General features: G+C 42.0%; 1 protein-coding gene across 9 annotated transcripts in view; it reads left to right on the top strand.

The window, feature by feature from the left end:
• The window catches only part of Cobl (cordon-bleu WH2 repeat protein), a 213,354-nt gene that overhangs the window by 146,090 nt on the left and 44,565 nt on the right, over positions 1-22,699 (top strand). For 6 of the 9 annotated variants that reach the window (XM_069995972.1, XM_069995974.1, XM_069995973.1 and 3 more), the window contains one exon: positions 526-696. The exons of the other annotated variants lie outside the window; for them this stretch is intronic. In XM_069995972.1, coding sequence (XP_069852073.1) covers positions 526-696 — 171 coding nt within the window. The remainder of the gene's footprint in view (positions 1-525; positions 697-22,699) is intronic. 9 annotated transcript variants of the gene reach the window in all.

Genomic DNA, 22,699 nt, shown 5'->3' on the forward strand with positions numbered 1-22,699 from the left:
TGAAACTGAAAATTATTGCCTTAAACAGTAAAAGAAGTACAGTGTAAATTGGCTAAAAAGCAGCAAGCAAAGTCGCTGGCCAGCCTACCCATAATAAATGGATGGATATGGAAAAGAGTTAGGTAGTACACAGTTCTGTGACCCTGAAAAAGACTTACTGTGAAAATTAGGAATGAGTGAAGGTATGGCTCAAGAGTCAGAGTGACAGCGCTGTTTATGGGGTTCTCATTTATAGTTTCAACTCCAACCGTTTACTTAGTTGTGCCTGCCAGAAACAATTTATATCCAGGCAGACTTTTCCAAATTGGCTTGGTGATGGAACACTACAAATATAAATGTTGGGGTGTGTTGTGATTGCATATGGTGCCAGTGGAGCTTGGATTTGAGACTGGATAAGATGTTGGTGTTGGGTGTGGCTGGATGTGATGACTGGTGAGTAATGGCCATGTGAGTGTGTGGTCTCTCAGAAGGCCAGGGATCTTTTGGCTTAACTTTCTGAAGTCCCTCCCCATTGATTCCATGTAGGTGTTGGACGGCAGGTGCCTCAAAAGCCTCCCAGAGGCGCAGCTCGGGGTCCACCCCAATTAGTGCTTCCCCCACCCCCACCTTACCCTCCTCCTGACACAGATGTGGTGGAGCCTCTCGGCTTTCCTGGGGAAGGTGCTGGTTCCGAGGCCTCAGAGCTGAGACCCAGACGTACGTGCCTTTTGTATCCCTTCTGGCTGTGTCACTTGGGGTGGGACTGGGTATCTAGACTGTCCACTGTCACCTTTGGTTGTCTGTGCCTTTCCTTCCCAGCTTTACTTTCCAAATGCTCCATGCAGTGTGTTCTGTTTTCAAGAGAATGCATCCCGAATGCCACACAGGTGTAAGCAGCTCTTAGTCTTCAGATGGAGGTGGGCCTGGTGGGTGGAGGTAGTGAGTGAGAAGCTCGCGTTCCTCAGTTAGAAAATAATCTCTGAATGTCTGCTGATAGCCACAGTGGCCTGCCCAGCAGGGCAACTTGGGCGTTTGATGGGAGCCCCACTCCACAGGGAACATACACAAAGGTATTGTGCTCTAGGGCCTGAGAACTTAATTATACGTTAGGCCAAAGCTTATGGCCAGTGGCTAGGCCTGGCTACTGCTTCTCTGCAGAAAAAGGAAACTGACAAAGCAGAAGGGAACCAGTTTGAAATAGGCAGAAAACAGAATTATACTTGTATTTTGCTTGTTTCTTAGCAGCCTTGTCTGACATGGGGTTTTCCTCATAGTCTCTGGAGATTTCTTTAGAACTTTAGTAAGCATTCAGTATAGCATTTCTGCCCTAAGGAGGTTGAGAGTTTTCTAAACTTACACACATTCAGATGGAATCACTCACATGATAGCCCTGTGTATGTCTTGGCTGTGTGATGACAGACACCATCCTGGACCACATGTTCCCAGCTGTGCAGTGTCCCACAGTAGTATCCCAGTGATGGGCCATTGCCCACGAAAGTGTGTTCAACCCTCTGTTGAGGGAGTTTGTATTTGGCCTACATGGGAACCATCTTCTTGATTGTGGGTAGAAAAGATCATTACGGTATTATTTCTTTGCTTTTCTAGACAAAATAGTCCTCAGTTGTTTTATCTTTATCCACAAATCATTCTTTTTTGTGTACCACTACTAGAGCTTGAACTCAGGGTCTGGATGCTGTTTTCACTTTATCCTTCGGGGCTAGCATTCTATCACTTAAGCCACAACTCCACTCTCAAGTTCTTGATGGTAGATTGTAGATAAGAGTTTTTGTTGTCTTTCCTGCCTGGGGTCAGATCTTGATCCTGAGATCTCAACTCCCAAATAGCTAGGATTACAGGCATGAGCCACCAGTGCCCCAGCCACAAATCATTCTTTAAACCCTTCAGATTTTTTTTATCATCTTAACACTAGACATGTTGCTAAATGTAAATGGACTGATATAAGGTATCCAGTAGTTAAGAGTTAATTAACCATACCAATAAGAAAGATGTCAGCTGTAGAATACATGACACTAGGCCATTGCATGTCCAGAGAGAGGGGGCCAGGGGTCTTTAAAGGTGGCCTATCCTGCAGCTGCTCTCCTTAACTCAGCATCTCCTTACTGAGGAACAAGTGAGGGAGAAAGATTAAGCTGAATGAGCACAATGCAGCTCAGAGTATCCCTTTGGCCATCAAGGGGCTACTGCAGCATCTATAGCTTGGTGGTCTGTGTGGGGTGGAAGAGCCAAGTATAGACCCTGAATTAAACATATCTCCACAAACCAGCTGGCATTCGCTTCCTCTTTTTTGAGGGGCACCGCCTATATTTGAAAAAGATTTGGGAAGGGCTCATAGAAACTTGGAGGCAAAGCTTCCTTCCATGTCTTTGCTGCTGTGAAGACATTTCCCACTCTGCCTTCAGACATTCTAAGAGGGTGTGATAATCAACAGCAAAACATTGGATTGTTCTTCTTGCCTTGGAGCTTCTTCTCTCCTCTTGTGCCCACTGCCAACTCTCTGTGAGTTCATTTCTCCAGGAACATGTCACTGAGACTTTCATTCCCCATAACGCCATTCCCCTCCTCATCCCTCTCATAGCACAGAGATATCTATAATAGAATATAGAAGAATAGGTCTAGAGAGGAGGCTCCAGGAGACATTCACTCTCCACAGTGCTCAACAGCTTGGAGGTAGCCCAGAGTAGACAGAATTTCTTTCCTGTTTCTTTCTCTTTTCTCCCAGTTGTGCTCAGAGTCATACACATTCAACCCTTTTATGTTACCTAATTAGCAGGACTGGCCTATCTATTGTTTACCACAATGAGAATCCAGGATTGCCTGCTCAACCAGGCAGACTGCAACTGGCCTCCTTTAGGAATAGCTGGGGGAAAATGAATCCTTCGTGTTTATTTTTTAAAACTTTTTTCCCATCATGCTGAAATGCAAGTGGTACTTTTACCACTTGCAGGTGTCTTGAGGGAGACATAAGTGGGTTGGAACACCAAGCATCAACTGTGAATTTATGCCCTTGTATGCTTCTCACCTGCATTCCAGGATGCCTTGTTAGATGCTCAGTAGATATTTGTATGCCAGCTACAAGCTTTTGCTTATCTCCTCCTGAGTTCAACTATAAAACTGTGTTCCTTGGCAAAGAGATACCATGTTCCCAGTGGAAACAACCTGAGAACTTACAGGGGCAAAATGATCTACCAGGAATCCCTCGTACAATCCCTCATCTAGTCCTCCCCACCCCCAGCTCCTTCATCCTGGGGAGGTTAGCCGAGATCCCTTCCCACTGTAAGTGATGTGGTGAGGTTCTTACTTAGGGGGATGGACCCTCAGTCTCACTCCACCCATAACCTGAACTTTTTTCCTTATGTGCTAAAACTTCCAGGAGACACCTTTGGCTTTCTCTATCTCCTGTGATTTGTATAACACATAATATATTGTACTGATATGGTTAAAATAAAAGCAGGACTAGCCAAATAAGGTTAGTCCTCTACCTATACTTCTCCTTTCTTGCTTTTACAGACCCGTGTAAATGCTCTGAGCTAGACTACTGAAGTCCTTTCTTACCTAGAGTTTCACTTTCCATAGCATTAGTTACCCAAGGTCAACTATGGTCTAAAAGTATCAACAGGAATAGTATAGATAACATTCAACATTCCGTTGTTCTGCTCCATCCTGTCCAGGCCATGAATCAACCTTACCATATATGTTACTGTCCTATAAGGCACTTATCAGCTGTCTCCATGAGCACATTAATGGTGAGTGCTGCAGTGCTTGTATTCAAGTCACCCTCACTTTATTTAATACTAGCTCTGGGATGCAGGACTAGTGTTGATGGCAATTCAGTAAAGCTTCCTTGAAGTAAAAAGGTTTTCTTCTTAATTAAGGAGGAAAAACAGAAATCATGTGTCGAAGTAAATGAACGTTGTGTGTTTTCCATCATCATCCACTGGTTGTTTTGGAACGTATTCTCTATGGATAAAGGAGGGGACTACTGTATACCCATTTAGAATCCAGAAACTTGCTTCTTAGTAGTAAGAAAAGAAAATAGGGCTAATGAAATTGTGTGTTCAGTTTGTGAATCTTAAGAATATTGGATCTTACTGGGCAACATGTCTCATGCCTGTACTCCTAGCTCTACTTGGGAGGTGGTGATTAAAAGACAAATGGAAGCCCTTACTGAAAATACAAGGGGAAGAAATTTTTTTTTTTTTTTTTTTTTTTTTTTTTGTCGGCCGTGGGGCTTGAACTCTGGGCCTGGGCGCTGTCCCTCAGCTCTTCAGCTCAAGGCGAGCGCTCTACCACTTGAGCTACAGCGCCACTTCCGGTTTTCTGGTGGTTTATTGGAGATAGGAGTCTCACGGTCTCTCCTGCCCGGGCTGGCTTTGAACCGCGATCCTCAGATCTCAGCCTCCTGAGTAGCTAGGATTACAGGCGTGAGCCACCAGCGCCCGGCAGGGGAAGAAAATTTTTTGGAGAAGGGACATGGGTCAAGTTGCACAGTACCTACCTAGTTAAGCACAAGGCCTTGAATTCAAACCCTAGAATAGCAAAAAAAAAAAAAAAAAAAAAAAAAAAAAAAAGAGGAGGAGGATGTAGATGAGGAAGCAGAAGAATATGGGATCTCATTTAAAATTACTTCCTAGTAGAATACATAATCTTATACCTATCAAAATGCAGCCTTTTAGAAGCCAGTTGAGGGCAAGTGTGACCTCACTTTGTCTGCCATCACTTTGTAATAACATTGAAGCACCTTATGAATGATCCCTACTGCCAGCCTCTTCATGGTCAAACTTTGTGTTTTATGTTACAATAACACTACACACATAGAAGAATGAGCTCTATGATCTCTCAAAACCCCATGGCACAGACTTCATCCTCAAAAGGCTGCGTGTGGGTGTCTTCTTTTGGTACCTGTCCTTGCCCTTGAACTCAGGGCCTGGGCGCAATCCCTGAGCTTTTTTGCTCAAGGCTAGGGCTCTACCACTTGAGCCACAGCTCCACTTCCATCTTCTTATTCTTTTTTTATTTTTACTTTTTGGTGGTGGTTAATTGGAGATAAGAGTCTCACAGATTTACCTTCCTGGGCTGGCTTCGAACCACCATCCTCAGATATCAACCTCCTGAGTAGCTAGGATTATAGGTGCGAGCCACTGATTACTGGCATGGGTTTCCTCTCTATGTTTGTATACTGGTATCAGGGCTTGAACTTAGGACATTGTACTTTGACTTGACTTTCTTGCTCATGACTGGTGCTCTTGAGACATGCCTCCAAGTCTACCATTTTGCTGGGTAATTGGATATGGAATTTCTCTTGACTTTTCTTTCCAGGCTGATTTCTAGCCACTATCCTTCAAGTCTTGGCCTCTTAAGTAGCTAGGATTGCAGTCATAAGCCACTGATGCTCAGCTGTATGTGTTTGTTAGCACAGTTGTTGAGAACAAAAATATAAAAAAAGCACTCTATTCTATACTCTTTGGTCTTTTTCTTCTTGTTGATAAGCTTTCATATTAACCATTATATATCATGTATGTAAATACTGTCTGTGTATGCATGTCTCAGCCAAAAGAATTATGTGCATTTGGATTTTGTCCCATAACTTTCTAACCAGCTTGCTTTCTGCTTGTGTTTGATTTCAATTGAATCCTAACTCTGAATCATTCTACATAATGGAGCCAATTCTCTTAGTCACATTGAATTGTTTGTTTACAAGATTTACAGTACTGATTATAATTAGGCTATTAACAAGTTATCAATTACTTATTCCAATTAGAAGACCCTGGGGATTTAAGGATCAATGCATACGGAGCTCAATTACAGATCTTCAATTTGCTTTAAATGACTACAATTAAACCACCCAATGACTGTCATTTTCTCACACATTTTCCTCTACCATGCTTGAGCAAATCTTTCTTTAGATAATGTACACTTGTAGGGGAATTGGCCAAGCATTGTGTGGCACGGAGAAAAGACAAGTCACATTTTTCTAGATGCAGGGATAGCACTGACAACAATCATGTCAGTTCTAGCTGATTTTTTTCTTAATTTGTGAACAGGTGTCCTATTCTAAAGCACATGAAAGAAATTCTAAAATAGGGAAATAAGATGGTAAAATAACTACCATTTTGAATTAGAAGAAGACACTTATGAGTTTCATAGATGTAAATTTAATAATAGTTCTCACTGTAGGCCAGTGTTCCGAAGAGCAGCTCAGAAGCTGTATAGAATGGGCCACACCTTAAAGGTTTGGGCCCAAACATTTAAAAAATCACCAGGCACCTCATTCTTACATCTGAACCCCAATGAAATGCCTTTCTGGTCTCAAAACAAAGCCATTCACTTCAAAGCTTGGGACACAGACACAATTCTGTGAGTTTTGTTCATCCTGGAAGTTGTCCTTGGGGCCTCTACAGGTATTTAGAGATCAGAATAAGCCTAGAGAAGCACACTTGCACTTGCCTGTTTATTTGCCACTTTGCTGCCCGTGTATATGTAGAGCCAGCCGCAAGCTGCTTAGGCTGCCCTGAGAAAAGGCAGAGCATCTGGGAAAACAGGAAGAGGATCAAGTGCATATGGTCCTTTTCATAGAATGGCAGGAAATTGTTGACTGGGAGTAGAGCCTGTCCCTACTCAGAAGGACATTAGAGAAACTGGAAACAAATTTGTTGCCTTTTATTTTTGTACCTTGGAAATCACTGAATTCACCTAGAATAGACTAAAGATGAGCATTTACAAAAGTTATTATGACATATTTTATACTTCTTGTAAATATTGTGTTTCCCATCCTTTGCAAAACAAAAATGGTGTCTATTTATACTTTTTTTCCCAGACAGCTGATTACCATTTACCAACATATCACTCAAAGGACTAACAAATATAAACAGGAATGCTGAAGAGAAGAAAAATAGTTTCATTAAACTGGGGACAGATTTATTTTTTGATTGTCATAATAACCAAGCATTAAGTTTACCCAAATAATTACACCTCTGTGGCCTGTGACTCCTGAAGCATTAATTTGCAACATGAAGTCAAGTTATGCATAGAAACATATACATATATGTATATATGTGTATATATACAAATATGTTTATGTTTATATATATAAGCCTTTATATATACTTTCTATTTTTTATGTATTTTATTTTTTTTGTTGGTCATGGGGCCTGAACTCTGGGCCTGGGCACTGTCCCTCAGCTCTTTAGCTCAAGGCTAGCACTCTACCATTTGAACCACAGCGCCACTTCCAGCCTATTCTGCTTATGTGGTGCTGAGGAATTGAACCCAGGGCTTCATGCATGCAAGGCAAGCACTCTACCACTGAGCCACCTTTCCAGCCCTTTATATATAATTTTATATATAACTTTTTGTATATATTCACACACATACACACACATACATACACACCCATATGTAAATTTTTTAAGAGTTATGAGTTCTTTCAGGGTTCATATAAAGTCCTTCCCTAAAAGAAGGTATGTTTATGGTATTTTTCTTTTTCAAAATTGGTGCAGAATTTTTATTAAGGCCTGTTACTACTTTTTGACAGTTAATCTGTAGATGGGAATCACTCACTCAGCATTCCCTTACTGACAGTAGACTATTACTACATTATGGGTCTTAGGGATGTATGTGTGATAGTGTGAATTCAGGTGTAATCCTTTTTAGTTTTTTTTTATTTTTTTTGTGTGTGGGGGGGTCCGGTCGTGGGTCCTGAACTCTGGGCCTGGGCGCTGTCCCTCAGCTCTTCAGCTCAAGGCTATCGCTCTACCACTTGAGCCACAGCGCCACTTCCGGCTTTTTTCTTTGTGCTTATGTGGTGCTGAGGAATCGAACCCAGGGCCTCAGGCATGCAAGGCAAGTGCTCTACCATTGAGCCACCTTCCCAGCCCAAGTGTAATCCTTTTTAACGTTAATTCCTGTCCTCCAAGGCTTTTGGAGACTCAATAGTACTTCAGTGTGATGGCCTTTAGTGCCATGCTAGAGAAAACAGTAGGACTTCAGGACCGGCGACAAGCTTTCTCCTTATAAACAATGGACCTCAAAATACACCAGCACTTGATATCTAGGATTATGTTTGAGCATATCTCCATTATCTCCATCATCAAGGTCAGATACATTGATCTGAAAGTGACAGCATCACAAAGAAAGTCATAAAAGTAACTTATACTCCTTTACAAAGAGGAGCAAATGGCCATTGTGTATCAGCTGATGCATGTCTCTGCTTGTAAGCAAGCCCAGGTTTCAAACCAAATCTCAGTAATTTTATTTGAAGCCCTGAGAGAGACCTAAGTGGGTTAAGTGATAGTCCTTACACTGGACACAATTCTGTGGGTTAGATCAAGAGACTCTTAGCAACAAACCTAGAAAGACAGAGAAGATGGGAAAGCAATGCTAACATAATTTGGCTAACAAATCACTCTCTATGCAGTGTTAAATCCCCAGGGGTTCAAAGATGACTAATACTGGCAGACATTTATTTCTCCATGAGTTTGCATTCATATTTTGCCATCTATTTTCCCCCCACAGTTTATTGCTGTGCCTCATTCCCTACCCATGGCAAGCGCGTCTGATGGACAAGCCTCTTCCTGACCTTTCCTGGTGTCTCTGCTGTCCTGGCTTGATGCTGTTGTCATTCTTCATTTTTCCTCTTCATTTATATACTCACAGTTTACTTTTTTTAGAATCTACATAGAAATACAGCAATTACAGTGATTTGATTTGACCCAGCTTCCTATTTCTTTGTAGGAGAGAAAGACTTTGCAATGTAAATTCTACATTTGATGATGGTGATCTCCCTGACATTCATTGATACATGGATCTGTTTCTGTGAACAACGTTCACTTTATTTTAATTCATTATTAATTCATATTTTTCCTACCATTCTGTTCCAGAATTTAGTTCTACTTTTTCTTCAAAATTAGATTGTATCCATAAATTATTCAGTGTCATCAACTTGGAATATTCTGCCAGTCTGGTAAAACAAAATACCTAAACAAGTGAGCTATAAATAAAACCTGTTTGAACTCACAACCTGTGATATATCCCTACCCATTTAGAGTTTCATGGAGTCCAACTCCTCTGTTACCCTGTTGCTGTGTACTTTGCCATTTGGCTAGTTTACAAAAAGAAGAAGGGTGTGTCTCATTTCATGGAATCATTATTCATTCATCATCCACTCAACACTGATTGAGCACATACTTCGTGCATTCCAAACATGGATTTCACATATCTGTGGCTCCTCATACATGTGGAAAGTAAGGATGGATTCATTGGATGAGTACTGGTCTAGAGGCTTGGGTGGTGTGCTCAGTGACCCATGACAACCATTTCTGTGCAGGATGCTGCTGCTCTTCCTGGAATGCAAGAACCCAGTTACTGGTCATATCAATCAGTCATCCCACAGACAAACCCACTAGGTGAAAATGATTATATATGAAGATCTAGGGATTAACAAAAAAAGACAAGTAGCTCTTGCTTACTTTAATTATCTTGTTATTGTTGTTGTTGTGCTAGTACCAGGGCTTGAACTCAGAGCTAGGGCTCTGCCCGCTGGCTTTTCCTCTCAAGGCTAGCACTCTACTACTTGAGCCGTGGCTCCACTCCCAGCTTTTTAGTGGTTAATTGGAGATAAGAGTCTCACAGATAATTCCACGTGGGAAATGGGCTATCTTAAAGCCAGAATCCTCAGATTTCAGCCTCCTTAGTAGCTAGATCACAGTTCTGAGTACTTCGAAAAGCTTTTGTTGCTTCCAAAGGCATGTTTGTTCTTGTAGCTTCCCATGTATCTCTCCAGAGGACTTTTTAAAAAAATATATTATTTCTCAAAGTAAGAAAAAAGAATCATACCTTTTATTTGTAGAACTGTTGTCCAGTTGATCCAATGAAAATATAACTGACTTATGTAGAAATGTCCACAGCAAATCATGGTCTGAATAACAAAGCCCATTAGGTGCTAGCTACTCAGGTAGCTAAGATCTGAGATCACCATTCAAAAGCCAGTCTAGCAGCCAAACTCTCATCTCCAGTTAGTGAGCAAAAGGCCAGAAGTGGCTCAAATGGTAGAGCACTGGCTTTGAGTAAAAATGCTGAGAGAAGGAGGCCCTGAGTTCAAGCCCCAGTACTGGAACACACACAAAAATAATGATAATACTAGAAAAAGAAACTAGAGCTACATTGAACCAATATGGAGCTATGTGTTGACAAGGGAAAAAATTATTCACAAGAAACAAGTTAGAAATTGTCTCTCTTTTTTCCTCCTGAAATAAAGGACTCTTGTCTGCTAAATAGCAGTCATCTGGCCTCAGATCATTAAGTGAGAAAAGTCTAAACAAGAAAAGGTAATGTTTACAAAATGTTGAGAAAAGTGTCAGGATTTGTGATCCAGACATTAAAGATTGTGGAAGATTGTCTATAATTACAGCAATAAAGCATTTGTGTTAGAAGTAGCTATTATGCTGCAGGAAAATGGCAGCAGAAAAATCTCAAGACAAAGCATTACAGAGACAGGGGAGGTTATGCCACTGAGAATTATTGGCTAGAGAAACAAAATAGAATGCAGAAAATCATGAAGTCTATTGAAAATAGAAGACAATAGATAGGTGGGAAGGGAATCAATTCTGAGTAGTCAGTTTCCATAAGGGATATGATTTGACCATAGCTCTCTGTTTACTTGTAGATTATGAAGTCCACCACAAACGTGGATGGTTAATTTTTGACAATACGACCTGACTTATCTCTGTGGTGGACCACCTGATAGCCTCATACATTGTTGGGTAGAACTCAGGGCAGATTGATGAGCAAGTCTTGAAGACTTGCCATGGCACCATGCCAACAACCAGTGTTAGAATCTGCTAGGAATCATACAAGTTACCAAGGTGAAACTTTTTTCTTCAAACCTCCAGCATCTTATCATTTCTGACTCACTCCAGAACCAATCTGTCCTTGTGTGTTATTTCTGTACCCTATAACCTACAGGAGAAGACTTGGTTCCTCTTCTCCTTCTGAATAGAAGAGACACACAAATCAAGTAGACCCGATGCCTGGCCTGGGGTCATACAAGTTCGCAGAAAGAAAACCCCAGGAGAATCAAGCTCCATAGCAAATCCTAAAGTAGATGAGTTAGGCTTAAATGCTTTACATTTTCACCGTGGAGGCCAGGTCAACTGTGGGCAATGGAAGATGCTCTGATTTCTGGACCACAGTCAGGTTTGTATGATTGTGTCTATCATCTCGGTTCACCAGTTCAGTTTTTTTCTGTGAAAAATCTTTTTTGTTTTATGTAAATGTTATTAGTTCTCTAGCTGAAACAATTTAGAGGCATCTTCAAACTGTCTCCTCTCTGGTATTTCATTTTAGCACCCATTATAATCAATCACACATTGCATCTGTGTTTGTGATGCTTATCAGCTGCTAATTTTCACAGTTTTCATGTTAATTTGGATCCATAATACGATACAGTTGGTTCACAACTTTCATAGCTCATGCAATTGGATTCAAAACATTTCCACAGGCAGACTAACATTTTCCATACCAAAACAAACTTTTCTGCAATCAATGTAGGATTATTTCTTCCCCACATATCAACAAGAGGTAAAGCCCTCCAGTAATCACAGCCTCTTTGTTGCTCCATGTCCTGGAATCAATCCAGAACAGAGTACTTGCTTCCTTCCTCCCCTGTGAGATGTGTGTGTATGTGTGTGTATGTGTGATGTGTGTGTGAACTGTTGTAACATTCTTATACAAAGAACATTGAGGAGGGAGAAGAAGCCCTCAAGAACTAGTTTTCTGTTTTCACTATTCATGGTAGAACAGCTGAAAGTAAACTCGAAACACTTCAATAAAAACAAAACCCAGGCTACTAAATAAAATGAGGTTTAGTAACCTGGGTATTTAGGGGTTTTGTTTCTCATTGGTAGCAACACACAAATTGATGACTCAAACTGAATAACTCTCTTTAGTGTAAGTTCTGTGATTTAAATGTATCATTACTTCTTTTGTTCTATATGCTTTGTAACTCTTATTTCTCTAAGATTGCCAGGTACAGTGGCTCATACCTATAATCCTAGCTAATGATCAGAAGGATTACAGTTTGAGACTAGCTAGCTAGGGCAACAACAAAAATAATTACAAGACCTCATTTCAGTCCATAAAAAAAGTTGGATGTGGTGGTGTGGGCCTGTCGGACAAGCTATTCAGAAGGCATAAATAGGAGGATCACAGTCCAAGACAGCTGGGGCATAAATGAAAAACTTTAGTCAGAACAACTGAAGTACAAAAACTGGGGACATGACTTAAGTGGTAAAGTACCTACCTAGCAACTGCAAGACCATGAGTTCAAACCCCTGAAAAAGAACAGTAACAATGCATCTTTATTATTAGGAATTAAGGTGCATGAGTCAAAAGCCTGTGTCTACCTGTATTTTCAGTAAAGAGAAAGAAGAAAGAGATTAGAGCTTTGGGATTGGACATTTTGCTTCCAAGTTGGTAGGTTGTGTTTAAGAGAAAAAAGTGTGAGGATAAAAACAAAATTGAAAACCCAAATCAAAACAAAAAAGCCACTGTATGTTATATTTTCTTCTTTGTCCTGTGAGAAATGAGGACTAAAGAACAAAAATAGCCTCCTATGATTTAAATGCACAAGAAGAAGGAGGAGTAGGAATATAAAGACCTTTTTCCATTATGCAACCCTGAGCCAAAGATGACTATGTGGCCTATAGACTTCACCCAGTGAAGTTACCAGTGTTAAAAAAGTCAGGCTTGACTTGAAATGCCAGCTCCTGCTGAAGTGTACCAAGGGCAGTCTGTACCATACATTGCATTGTCCAGGGAAGCCTGGACGGTAGGTGGGCAGCAAGTGTACCCTGCCCTCAGGAGATCCCTGCATGACACAGGAAACCCTCTCCCCAAACCCCTGACAATGATGCTGGGGCCCATGATGCTTGTGCCAGTTTTTTTTTTCTGATAAGAGATTCTAGCACAAATGATTCTGTATCCCCTTTCACATCCCACTGATGTGCGTGGGGCCTTTCTGTGACCATCCTGAGCCTCCAGCATGTGGTTGTCTGACATGTCACTCAGCGGACACATGTCCTGCTTTTTCAGTCTTGAATTGAGTTTAATAAATACAACAATACTAGTGAGTGGTTGTAAGTGGAGACTTTAGTCTCCAGTAGTGAAATTAGACACCTATATTGATATTATAAGACAACTAATGGGATTAGCAGCTTTTCTTTACTTTATATCTCTTTCATAGCTTACATACCAAGAAACCTGAATATGTACTACATATAATTTAGTAAGTTTTGACACATACCACTGAACATCAAGGCCACAAGCATAATCCATCACCTTCAGAGTTCCCTTGTGTCACTTGTCCCTGTTCCTACTGTGTACAGGTGTTATAACTTTCCATATGTATTAACTTACAACATTGCTAGAAATCTAATGGGAAAGGTTTGGAAGGCATAGGTTTTAAGGACAGATGGTAAATGTGAAAGCAGACAATTAGGTGTTAACATCCTTGGAGATGAAGTCACATTATTGATTTGTAAAGGAGAATGGGCCTTGGCATTTCTGTAGTTAGAACAGAAGCCTGAATCCATCATCTGTGAAATGAAAATGTGGGGGCGTAAGCAAACACACAAGGCACTGAATGCTGTTCCCTGTCTAAGTTCTTCAGAGAAATATGGATTGTTCTTAGCGGCGTTGTGTCTTCCTGCCGGACAGACAGGCACTTTCTGCCCACCGCCTTCACTGCGCTAGCCAGCCTGGGAGCCACTGTCTGAGTGCTAGCTGGAACCAGAAGCCTGCTTCCCATCTGGAGAGTAGGCAGGGGCCCATGCCAGGGCAGCATCTTCCTGGGCCCCACTGCAGGGGGTCAGCTGCTCACCTGCCTCCCCACTAGGTTAGCAGGCACCTGAAGGCCTGGCTTCTTAAGGAATGGCAGTTCTTGGTTAACAAGTGGCTTTACTTGCATATTTTCACCACCTGGGGGAGCCCTGGTTATCCCAGTGATAGACAGCTTTGCAGAGAATGGAAACAAAAATATATTTTTTTAAAAAATCAACATCAGAGCTTTGCTTTTTTTTTTTGCCAGTATTACATTGCAGCCAGTCACACAAAAGGAGTAGGGCTTGATGACTAAGCTTCGCTTTTCACAAAAAGAAGGAAATATGGCCGAAAGGGTTTCGTGACTTGCCTAAAATTCACACACTTAGGTAGGGTTTGTGTTCAGATGATCAGACTCTTCACCTGCAGTTGCTGGGGTGATCACTGGCTCTTAAAAGGATGTGTGTACCTGTAGTTCCATCCACACACATGTACATACATGCACACATGCACGTGTGTACACAAATACATTATATATATGTGTATGTGTACATACACATACACATCTTCACAATGTATAAATGCACAGCTATGCAGTAGGAATCTTATTGTATGTGAATAAATGCCACGTCTGCACATGCATGCATACAAAAATGCAAATGTGCAAATGTGATCAGTGCCTGTATGTATATGTATATTGTATATGAATCATCCATGTCAAAGTATGAGGTCAGCACAGTCTGTAATGCTCTGAGCTTGTTACTGCTGCTCTGCACTCATCTACATTCACACATGTACACCCACATGCATGCTTGGCCCTTGGCAGGCTTTGCGGAGACTGTGAACTTGTCCACTTAGCTCCTCCCAGAACTTATTGTTTGGCTCCTTCTTTAGTGCCTAATTGGCCACAGGAATATTGAGGAGCTGTGAATCAATCTGTGAGATCAATAGTCATCTGCATGAGATAGACAGGAACCCTGTACCACCATAGGCATAAGCTGCAGCTTCATCTCTGTCCTCACACTAGGTCTGCATCTGCTGGCTCTTAGCCAGGGAGCACCTTGCACCAGACAGTAGACTGCACACCATGGCACTGCAGGAAGAGCGTGGCCAGAGGTGGGCTGAGCTTTGAGGGACTTCATAGCTTCATCCCAGGTGGGGGTAAGAACAGGAGGTAATAATGGCTAAGGCTTGCACACACACACACACACACACACACACACACACACACACACACACACACACACACGGATTAACCCTTTAATCTTTACCACAATTTGACACCAGGTCAGCACCTACTTATCATCTTCATTGTGCAAATATGCAAATAAGATGATAAGCTCATCAGAACCTAAAGCAATCTAATAATGAAGCCAGGACTTGTCCCTTGCTTCTGTGTGCTTGTGTGAGTTCTACTTTACATCCTCCTGCTGATGTGTTCCTTAGTTTAAGGGCAGGTACCACAAGGTTCTCACTGTGCCCGCTCTAACCTTGCCAGGAAGGTAGATGAGAATCTGAGCATGGCAGGCTTTGCCCTTGTGGCTGTGGTTGGTGGTCTTCTATCAGACTCAAAAGTCACCCCCCTCAGTCAACAACCTGTAGCTGAACCTGGTGTTAACACTACAGCCATGCCATACACTGGTGCCTCACTCATAGATACTCAGGAGGCTGAGATCTAAGGATCTGTGTTTAAAGCCAGCTTGGGGGCAGAAAAATCTGGGAGATTCTTTTCTCCAGTTAAGCAGCTAAATGCTAGACTGGAGGCATGGCTTAAGTGGTAGAATGCCAGCCACAAATAACAAAGCTCAACTGAGAGTGTGAGGCCCCAATTTCAAATGCTGTTACTTGAATGCTTTCTGCACAACATAAAGCACTAATGCCTGGCTGGCTAGGGATGCACCTATGACTTATCATCACAGACCAGTAACACAAACAACACACAATTTTCCTGCCTACCTCTGAAGGCGGGAAGCTCAAGATCAAGGTGTGGCCAGAGTTTATTCTCATTGAAGCCTGTTGTTGACTTGAAGACAAACATGGTGTTCTTTCCCTGTGTCCTCATAACATCTTCCCTCTGGGAGTTTCTCTGTACTGATTTCTTCTTGTTTTAAAGATAGTAGTCATTGGGTCAGGGCCCACTCTTGTGACCACATTTAACTTAATAATTTCTTTAATGACCTCATCTGTGTAATGCATTCTGAATTTCCTGGAGGTTCAGATTTCAGAACATGCATTGGGGGGACCACAGTTCTACCCATATCAACTACTATGCATTAGCCCAGATTGCTGAAAATGAGGGCGAATCACACAATGTGGAAGCACAGGGCAGTTCCCGGGGCTGTCTAGAGCCCGGATCCCACTGTATGCCTGCACCCTGCACTCCAGCCCCTAGAGGGTTTTTTCCCCCTAAATTCTGCCATGGGCCCTTGCTGTCCAACCCCTGCAGTGATCAGGAGTGCTGTCACCGTTGTCCTCTGTGTCCTTTCTGTGTCCAATATTTTCCTGATGATGTATTCCATTCTTGCCCCAAAGTTGTTAGAGGGGTGACAGCTCTATAAGCGGTCCCTTGGACAAAGCTGAGAATTCCCACGAGGCATGCTTTCACCGGGGACAAGCCAGGGCTGCAGTTTTCCTATGCAGCTCTGAGATTGAGGGTTTCTGTATCTTACCCACTCCTTCCATTCCCCCATGCAGCTCTCAGCTTGCACCTGACAGTCAAACAGTTTTGAATATATGTGCATACATGTGTGTGTGTGCATGCTCACACTGAATGAGAATGAAACCTGTCTTAATGCTTTAGCTATGTACAAAATTTTGGAGCTTTGGAGACCATTTGTAATAAGCTCAATATTTGCTTTCTCCTTCTGTGTGTTTGTTAGTGTTGAGGAGATGTTTCATATGCACAGGGTTGTAAATGTTCCTCTGAAATCACCGTTATTCAAGCTGCTCTAATGTAATGAATTCTATCTATCTTGGAGTATGCCATGTTGTCACCATCTTCTTGTGGCTAATGGGACTTCTGAGGAAACTGAGCCCAAATATTAACCATTAACCACAGATTGCACTGTAGACATTCCAGGCAGAAGGGCCCTGGAGGCTGCTCCTGAGCCTGGCTGCCTTTATGTTTTGCTTACACTTATTTTGTTCAACCCATACAAGAGTTCTTACATTGTTTGGATAAGATGCTGAATCAGTTTAGTATGCCTTTTTAACCATGATTTTTAAAATAGCATAAAATGCCCAGTAGTAACGTTCATTTGAGTAGTATCAAATATATTTACATAGGTGTGGAGCAGATCTACAGGAGTAAGAAGTCATCTTCCAACTCTGACATTGTGAATTCATTAAACAGGTTCCTTTTGTCCTATCCCCAACCACTGGCACCACAATTCTATTTTCTAATTAGAGCTTAACTACGTGAGGTACCTTGTGTAAATGGAATAATACAGTATTTCTCAAATGTTTTCAGGGATCATGCACTGGGCCATGTGCAGTGGCTAAGACCTTTAATCCCAACTATTCAAGAGACAGAGTTCAAAAGGATCACAGTACAACTCAAGCCTGAGCAAAAGTTGGATAGACCCTAATCTCAAGCAATAAGCTGGCTGTGGTTCTGACTACTTATGAGAGATAAGTAGAAGGATCACTTTCCAAACCGGATCAGGCAAAAACTCAAGACTGTTTGATAAATAACTGAATTGGAAAAATAGGAGATGGGGGCTGGGAAGTTGGCTCAGTGGTAGAGCGCTTGCCTTGCATGCCTGAGGCTCTGGGTTCGATTCCTCAGCACCACATAAGCAAAAAGAAAAAAGCCGGAAGTGGTGGTATGGCTCAAGTAGTAGAGCGCTAGCCTTGAGCTGAAGAGCTGAGGGACAGCGCCCAGGCCCAGAGTTCAGGCCCACAACCAGACCCAAAAAAATAAAAGAAAAGAAAAATAGGAGATGGCTGGAGACACCTAGCAATAATTCAGCCCTGGTACTTCAGAGAGGGAGAGGGAGAAAGATGGGGGAGAGGGGATATTCATATTACCATGTAACAATTCTCTTTAAGGCTGACTAATATTCCATTGTATGTATCAACTGCATTTACCTTATCTGGGCATTTAGGATGTTTCCATTTTATGAGATCAGAGGAGATCAGGTGTGTTCAAGGTGGTATGACCAGACGATGTTTCCATTTTTGATAGTCACGGATGTTGCTGGAATGAACATAGGTATGCACATATCTCTGTGAGACCCTGTTTATAGTTCTTTAGGAAACAGGTGCAGACATGACCTTTTATTTTAGGGAAAGGGAGTAATTCAAGCTGTGTTGCAGGTTCTTGTCACTGAAACTCTAGAGATGGAGTGACCTTATTTACCCAAAACAAGTCTCATCTGAGTTCTTGAACCAATCATTGCAACCAAGAGGCAACCACGTATCTATTGGTTTAGGCCAAAATGCACAGACGAATCAGCAGCAGGGCTGAGATTTCCTTGTCTGATTGGATGATCAGGATTTATCACCTAGACAACTAGGCTACTGTCTAAGGAGGAGAGGAAGGAAAGGATGCTGAGACATAACAGGATAGGGGAGCTAGCCAGAGTCAGGCTACACAGACTTATATCTTGATTCTGTTACTTGAAACTAGCTTAACGTTTCTGTGCCCGTTTCTTTTTGCTGAAAGCCAAAGTGTTTTCAGAATTGCACACACAAATACATGTAGAACAATGACCAGCATCAACAAATCTTAATTTTTATGAAGTTGGCCACAATTTAAAATACCTCTGTACCATTCCTGGCCCTCATACCTTGTCTTTTCCTGATGTCCCCAGACCCATGGTATCACGCCAGTATATATTCCCTAACATAGTCAAACTGAAAAGATGGAGTAATTCAAGCCATAATTTTTTAAAAAGTAGAAAAGTTAAGATTCAGTCATCAAGCTTTACAGCAAGCATTTAATTTCTGTCTTTATACTCTCTTCTAATTGATTCTGTGCTTTTTCTACCATTATCCTTTAGGATGTTAACTCTGCATATTGCCATTAAGAGATCTCTTTAAATGTATCTTTGACAGCTCATAAAAATGAAATATCCTACTAGGCACTCGTGGCTTATACATATAGCTACTCAGGAGGCTGAAATCTGAGTATCACGGTTCAAAGCCAGCCTGAGCAGGAAAGTCTGAGAGACTCATATCTCCAGTTAACCACCAAAAAGCCAGTGGAGCTGTGGCTCAAGTGGTAGAGCACTAGCCTTGAGCAAAGCCCAGGGACAGCACCAAGGGCCTTAATTAAAGTGCACGCACACATACACACACACACACACACACACACACACACACACACACACACACACACACAATGTCCTACAACTGTGGAGGCCTTCTACTTATCAGAGGGTCTCTGTTGGGACCCCCTCCTGCTGTGACAAAGGCTTCTGGATGGGTCCTGTTTCTGCATGTGTCCTATTATCTTTCCCCATGGGTTTGGTACTTCCTCCAGGCTAGCTAAGAGGAAGCTAGCCTACCCACTTCCCTGATGGAGCTTGTGGATCCTGTGACAGAGAGTTTCAGAGCTGCCTCAGTGAGTCTTGAGTTATTGCCCAGCTAGGAAGGAGATTATTTCACTTCTAGTCCCTGTAGGTCAGCAAGTGCCCATAAGCCATGTGTTGTCTGGGATACTTTGTCTAATATGGCTGCTTTTAAACTGGCCCTAAAAAATTTGATTGAGGTTCTTGGAGTGGTTTCTCATTGGCCAATGAAGAGAAACCACCAGTGCTAATTGGAAGACTTCCCCTGAGTTCCAGCAGGCAGACCCACTGCCTGACACAGAGCCAAGGACTGGAGCCTTTACTCTGCAGTCTCTGTGATTCAGGATCTGACCCCCTGTTCAGAATCATGCTAAGAAGTAACTACCTTCCAGAAAGTTTCCTTGGAAATGGCTCCTACCACCTCTCACAAGATAATTCAGAAAGAAAAGAAAGGGGTGGGAGGGGGAAGAGAAAAAGGAAATGAGGGACCTACATAGAATGGAAGGGAGAAAGAAGAGGAATGAACTTTGTCATCATCCTGCTAGGTCAGCTGTTAGGGTTGCACACTGGGAAATCTAATTTGGGGAGGAATTAAACCACTGCAAAATGTATGTTTCATTTCTGAACAACTTCAAACCATGAGAAAGATAATGGAGGGTTTCTTTTTTTTTCTTAATAAGGACATTTTATTCCTCCTACTATTTCACCCTGATGTCATATATACTAGCCATACTTCAATATTCACAGTGGTCAATATCAGACTGGATATGGGAAGCTCAAAACTCTTATAGAAAATGGCATCATATTTGCATAAAACCTACATCTTCCCTCCCCTTGCAAACTTTAAATTATCTCTAGATTCTTTATTCAGTCCAATACAATACAATACAATAATACAACTAGTTGTATTATTTGGAGAAAATGACCAGAAAACGTGTCCATGTTTAGTATAGATACAGTGTGGTTTGTAGTGTTTTGGAGCCACACTATTTGAATCCATGGATGTGTAATCACCAGTATGGAGGGGTAACTGGATATCTGTCTGTCTGTCTATCTCTCTGTCTGTCTCTCACTCACACACACACGCACACACACACACACACACACACACACACACACACACACACACACACACATACACACACATGTTTATGTGGAGAGAGAGGGAGAAAAGGAGGGAAGAGGGAGGAAGGGAGAGAGAGATTAACTCATGGAATTTTGAAGACCATGAAGTCTTGCCTTCTGTATGTTGGAGACACCAGCAATGTGATCCAGTCTAGTGTGAAGACAGGAGGGTGAATGTCCCTGTCAATCAGGGAGAGCAGTCTCACCTCTTTTTGTTCTATTTAGACCTCAGCAAATGTTTGCTGCCTACCACACAGCTCAGGGCAATCATATAATCTATCAAGTCAAATACTGATCTCTCCCATAAACAGCTTCACAAACACCCCTAGAAATGTCTCAGCCCTATCAGGTTGACACATCAAGCAATCATCAGGAGTCTACCCTTTTGTCAGTTTGGCAGCCACACGTACATCTCTAAACCACTTAATCTTCAAATAAAGATACAAACAAGGTCATAATCACAAGTAACAGGATACTGCCACCTGAATTACAATTAAAAACACAGGAATGGGGCACCAGTGGCTTACACCTGTAATCCTAGCTACTAGGGAGGCTGAGATGTGAGGATCTCTGTTCAAAGGCAGCCTGGGCAAGAAAATCTGTAAGACTTATTGCCAGAAAACTGGAAGTGGTGCTGTGGCTCAAGTGGTAGAGCACTAGCCTTGAGCTGAAGTGCTGAGGGACAGTGCCCAGGCACAGAGTTCAAAACCCACAACTGACAAAAAACAACAAAAAAAACAGTAATACCTTTGTCCAGGAGACACAGCAAAATTGTTTTTATTTTCCTGATACTCCATAACTTAAATACTGTGGAGTACAATTAATAATACCTAAATAGAGACAGGAATTCAATTAGTGTTTTAGGGAATAAGAGAGAAAAGAAACAGATGATCACAGACAGACAGACAGATAGATAGGCTACATTTTATTTGTATCTATATAACTACATACATAGATCTATGTATATCTATATTTTCTATTAATCTATGTATATCTACGACCTTATATCAATAACTCAGACATTTGTGACAAAGGAAATATGAAAATTATAGTTATTTCAGTAAATGATCCATAGACATAGTTGGGATTCATAAGTGCTTTCATCTGTTGTCTGTTCTTCTCCCTTGGCCTTAGCAAGAACCCCTGCTTGTCATGATTCTTTGCCTTATGGGATGACCTTCATCCCTAGAGTGTCTGGGCCATTAGTCGTCTGCCTGGAATATGTTGGAGTTCTTCCACTGGCTTTGATCACTAAGATCAGTATCTTAGTACCAAAAGGTGCCCTAAAGGATTCTCTGTGCTTCACGCCTGCTCTCCTTCCCCTCCCTTGTAGAGTGGTAAACCAGTTTCCCTTTGGCAGTTTGGTCCAGTCACCCAGCCAGCACTGTAACTCCTTTCTTGTCCTGTTGACTTAGAGGCATCAGGATGCAAACGTGTCCAGGTGGCAACCTTCCAGTCCAGTGAAATCCTTGTGTGTCTCCTGGTGGAATCCTTCCTTTTTCTGGAACTAAGAGCTTTAGACCAGAAGAACACAAGGCAATTGGATCAGGAAGCAAAGATTGTTCCAATGAGTCACTAGTGGTGATAGTAAGTGATACTACCCCAGTTCCACCCTTCCATATTGGATATTAACTGAGAGTATATGTAACTTCTTGGAGTCCTTGTCTAGCCATGCCAGGCATTGCCCTGGAACTTGTGCTGTCACTTGTATCTTCAGCTGATCACCCTACATACAGTTCTACAGGATGGTGGCAAACATAGTAAGACCATGTTCCATAAGCCACCAGCTTCTTGGTTCCTTGCTAAGTCTCACCCACACTTTGTATCACTAAAGAGGCTAACATCTAGCCCATTAAATATTTTTACCTCCACCATTTCCTGGCCTTCCTTTTAGGAACTGACACCTTTCAGGACCCTCCTCTTTTCCACGCCCCCTCCCTCCACAGTCCTGGGTCATGGAGATGGGTCTTTCCTAGGGATAGTCTGAAGATTGCAATTGCTGAAATGCCCAAACAATCAAGTTTGTTCTTAGATGTGCTGACTCCTAAGAAATTGTGGTTCCTAATGATTATATATAGATGCCTACAACCTGATAGCAGATCAAAATAATGATAAAGTGTATCACAATAATAAGCCCACACTTACATTGTCCAGGCTATTCCAGGTGCAGGCCACAGACTTTTCTTGTGTTATCCATCTGTCTTTCTGTCTCTGACCCTCACCCCATCACTGCTCTTAAAGTGGTTACT

This window comes from Dipodomys merriami, unplaced genomic scaffold, assembly GCF_024711535.1.
Source record: "Dipodomys merriami isolate MVZ:Mamm:240054 unplaced genomic scaffold, mDipMer1.0.p SCAF_5, whole genome shotgun sequence".
In the NCBI taxonomy this organism is placed as follows: Eukaryota; Metazoa; Chordata; class Mammalia; order Rodentia; family Heteromyidae; genus Dipodomys; species Dipodomys merriami.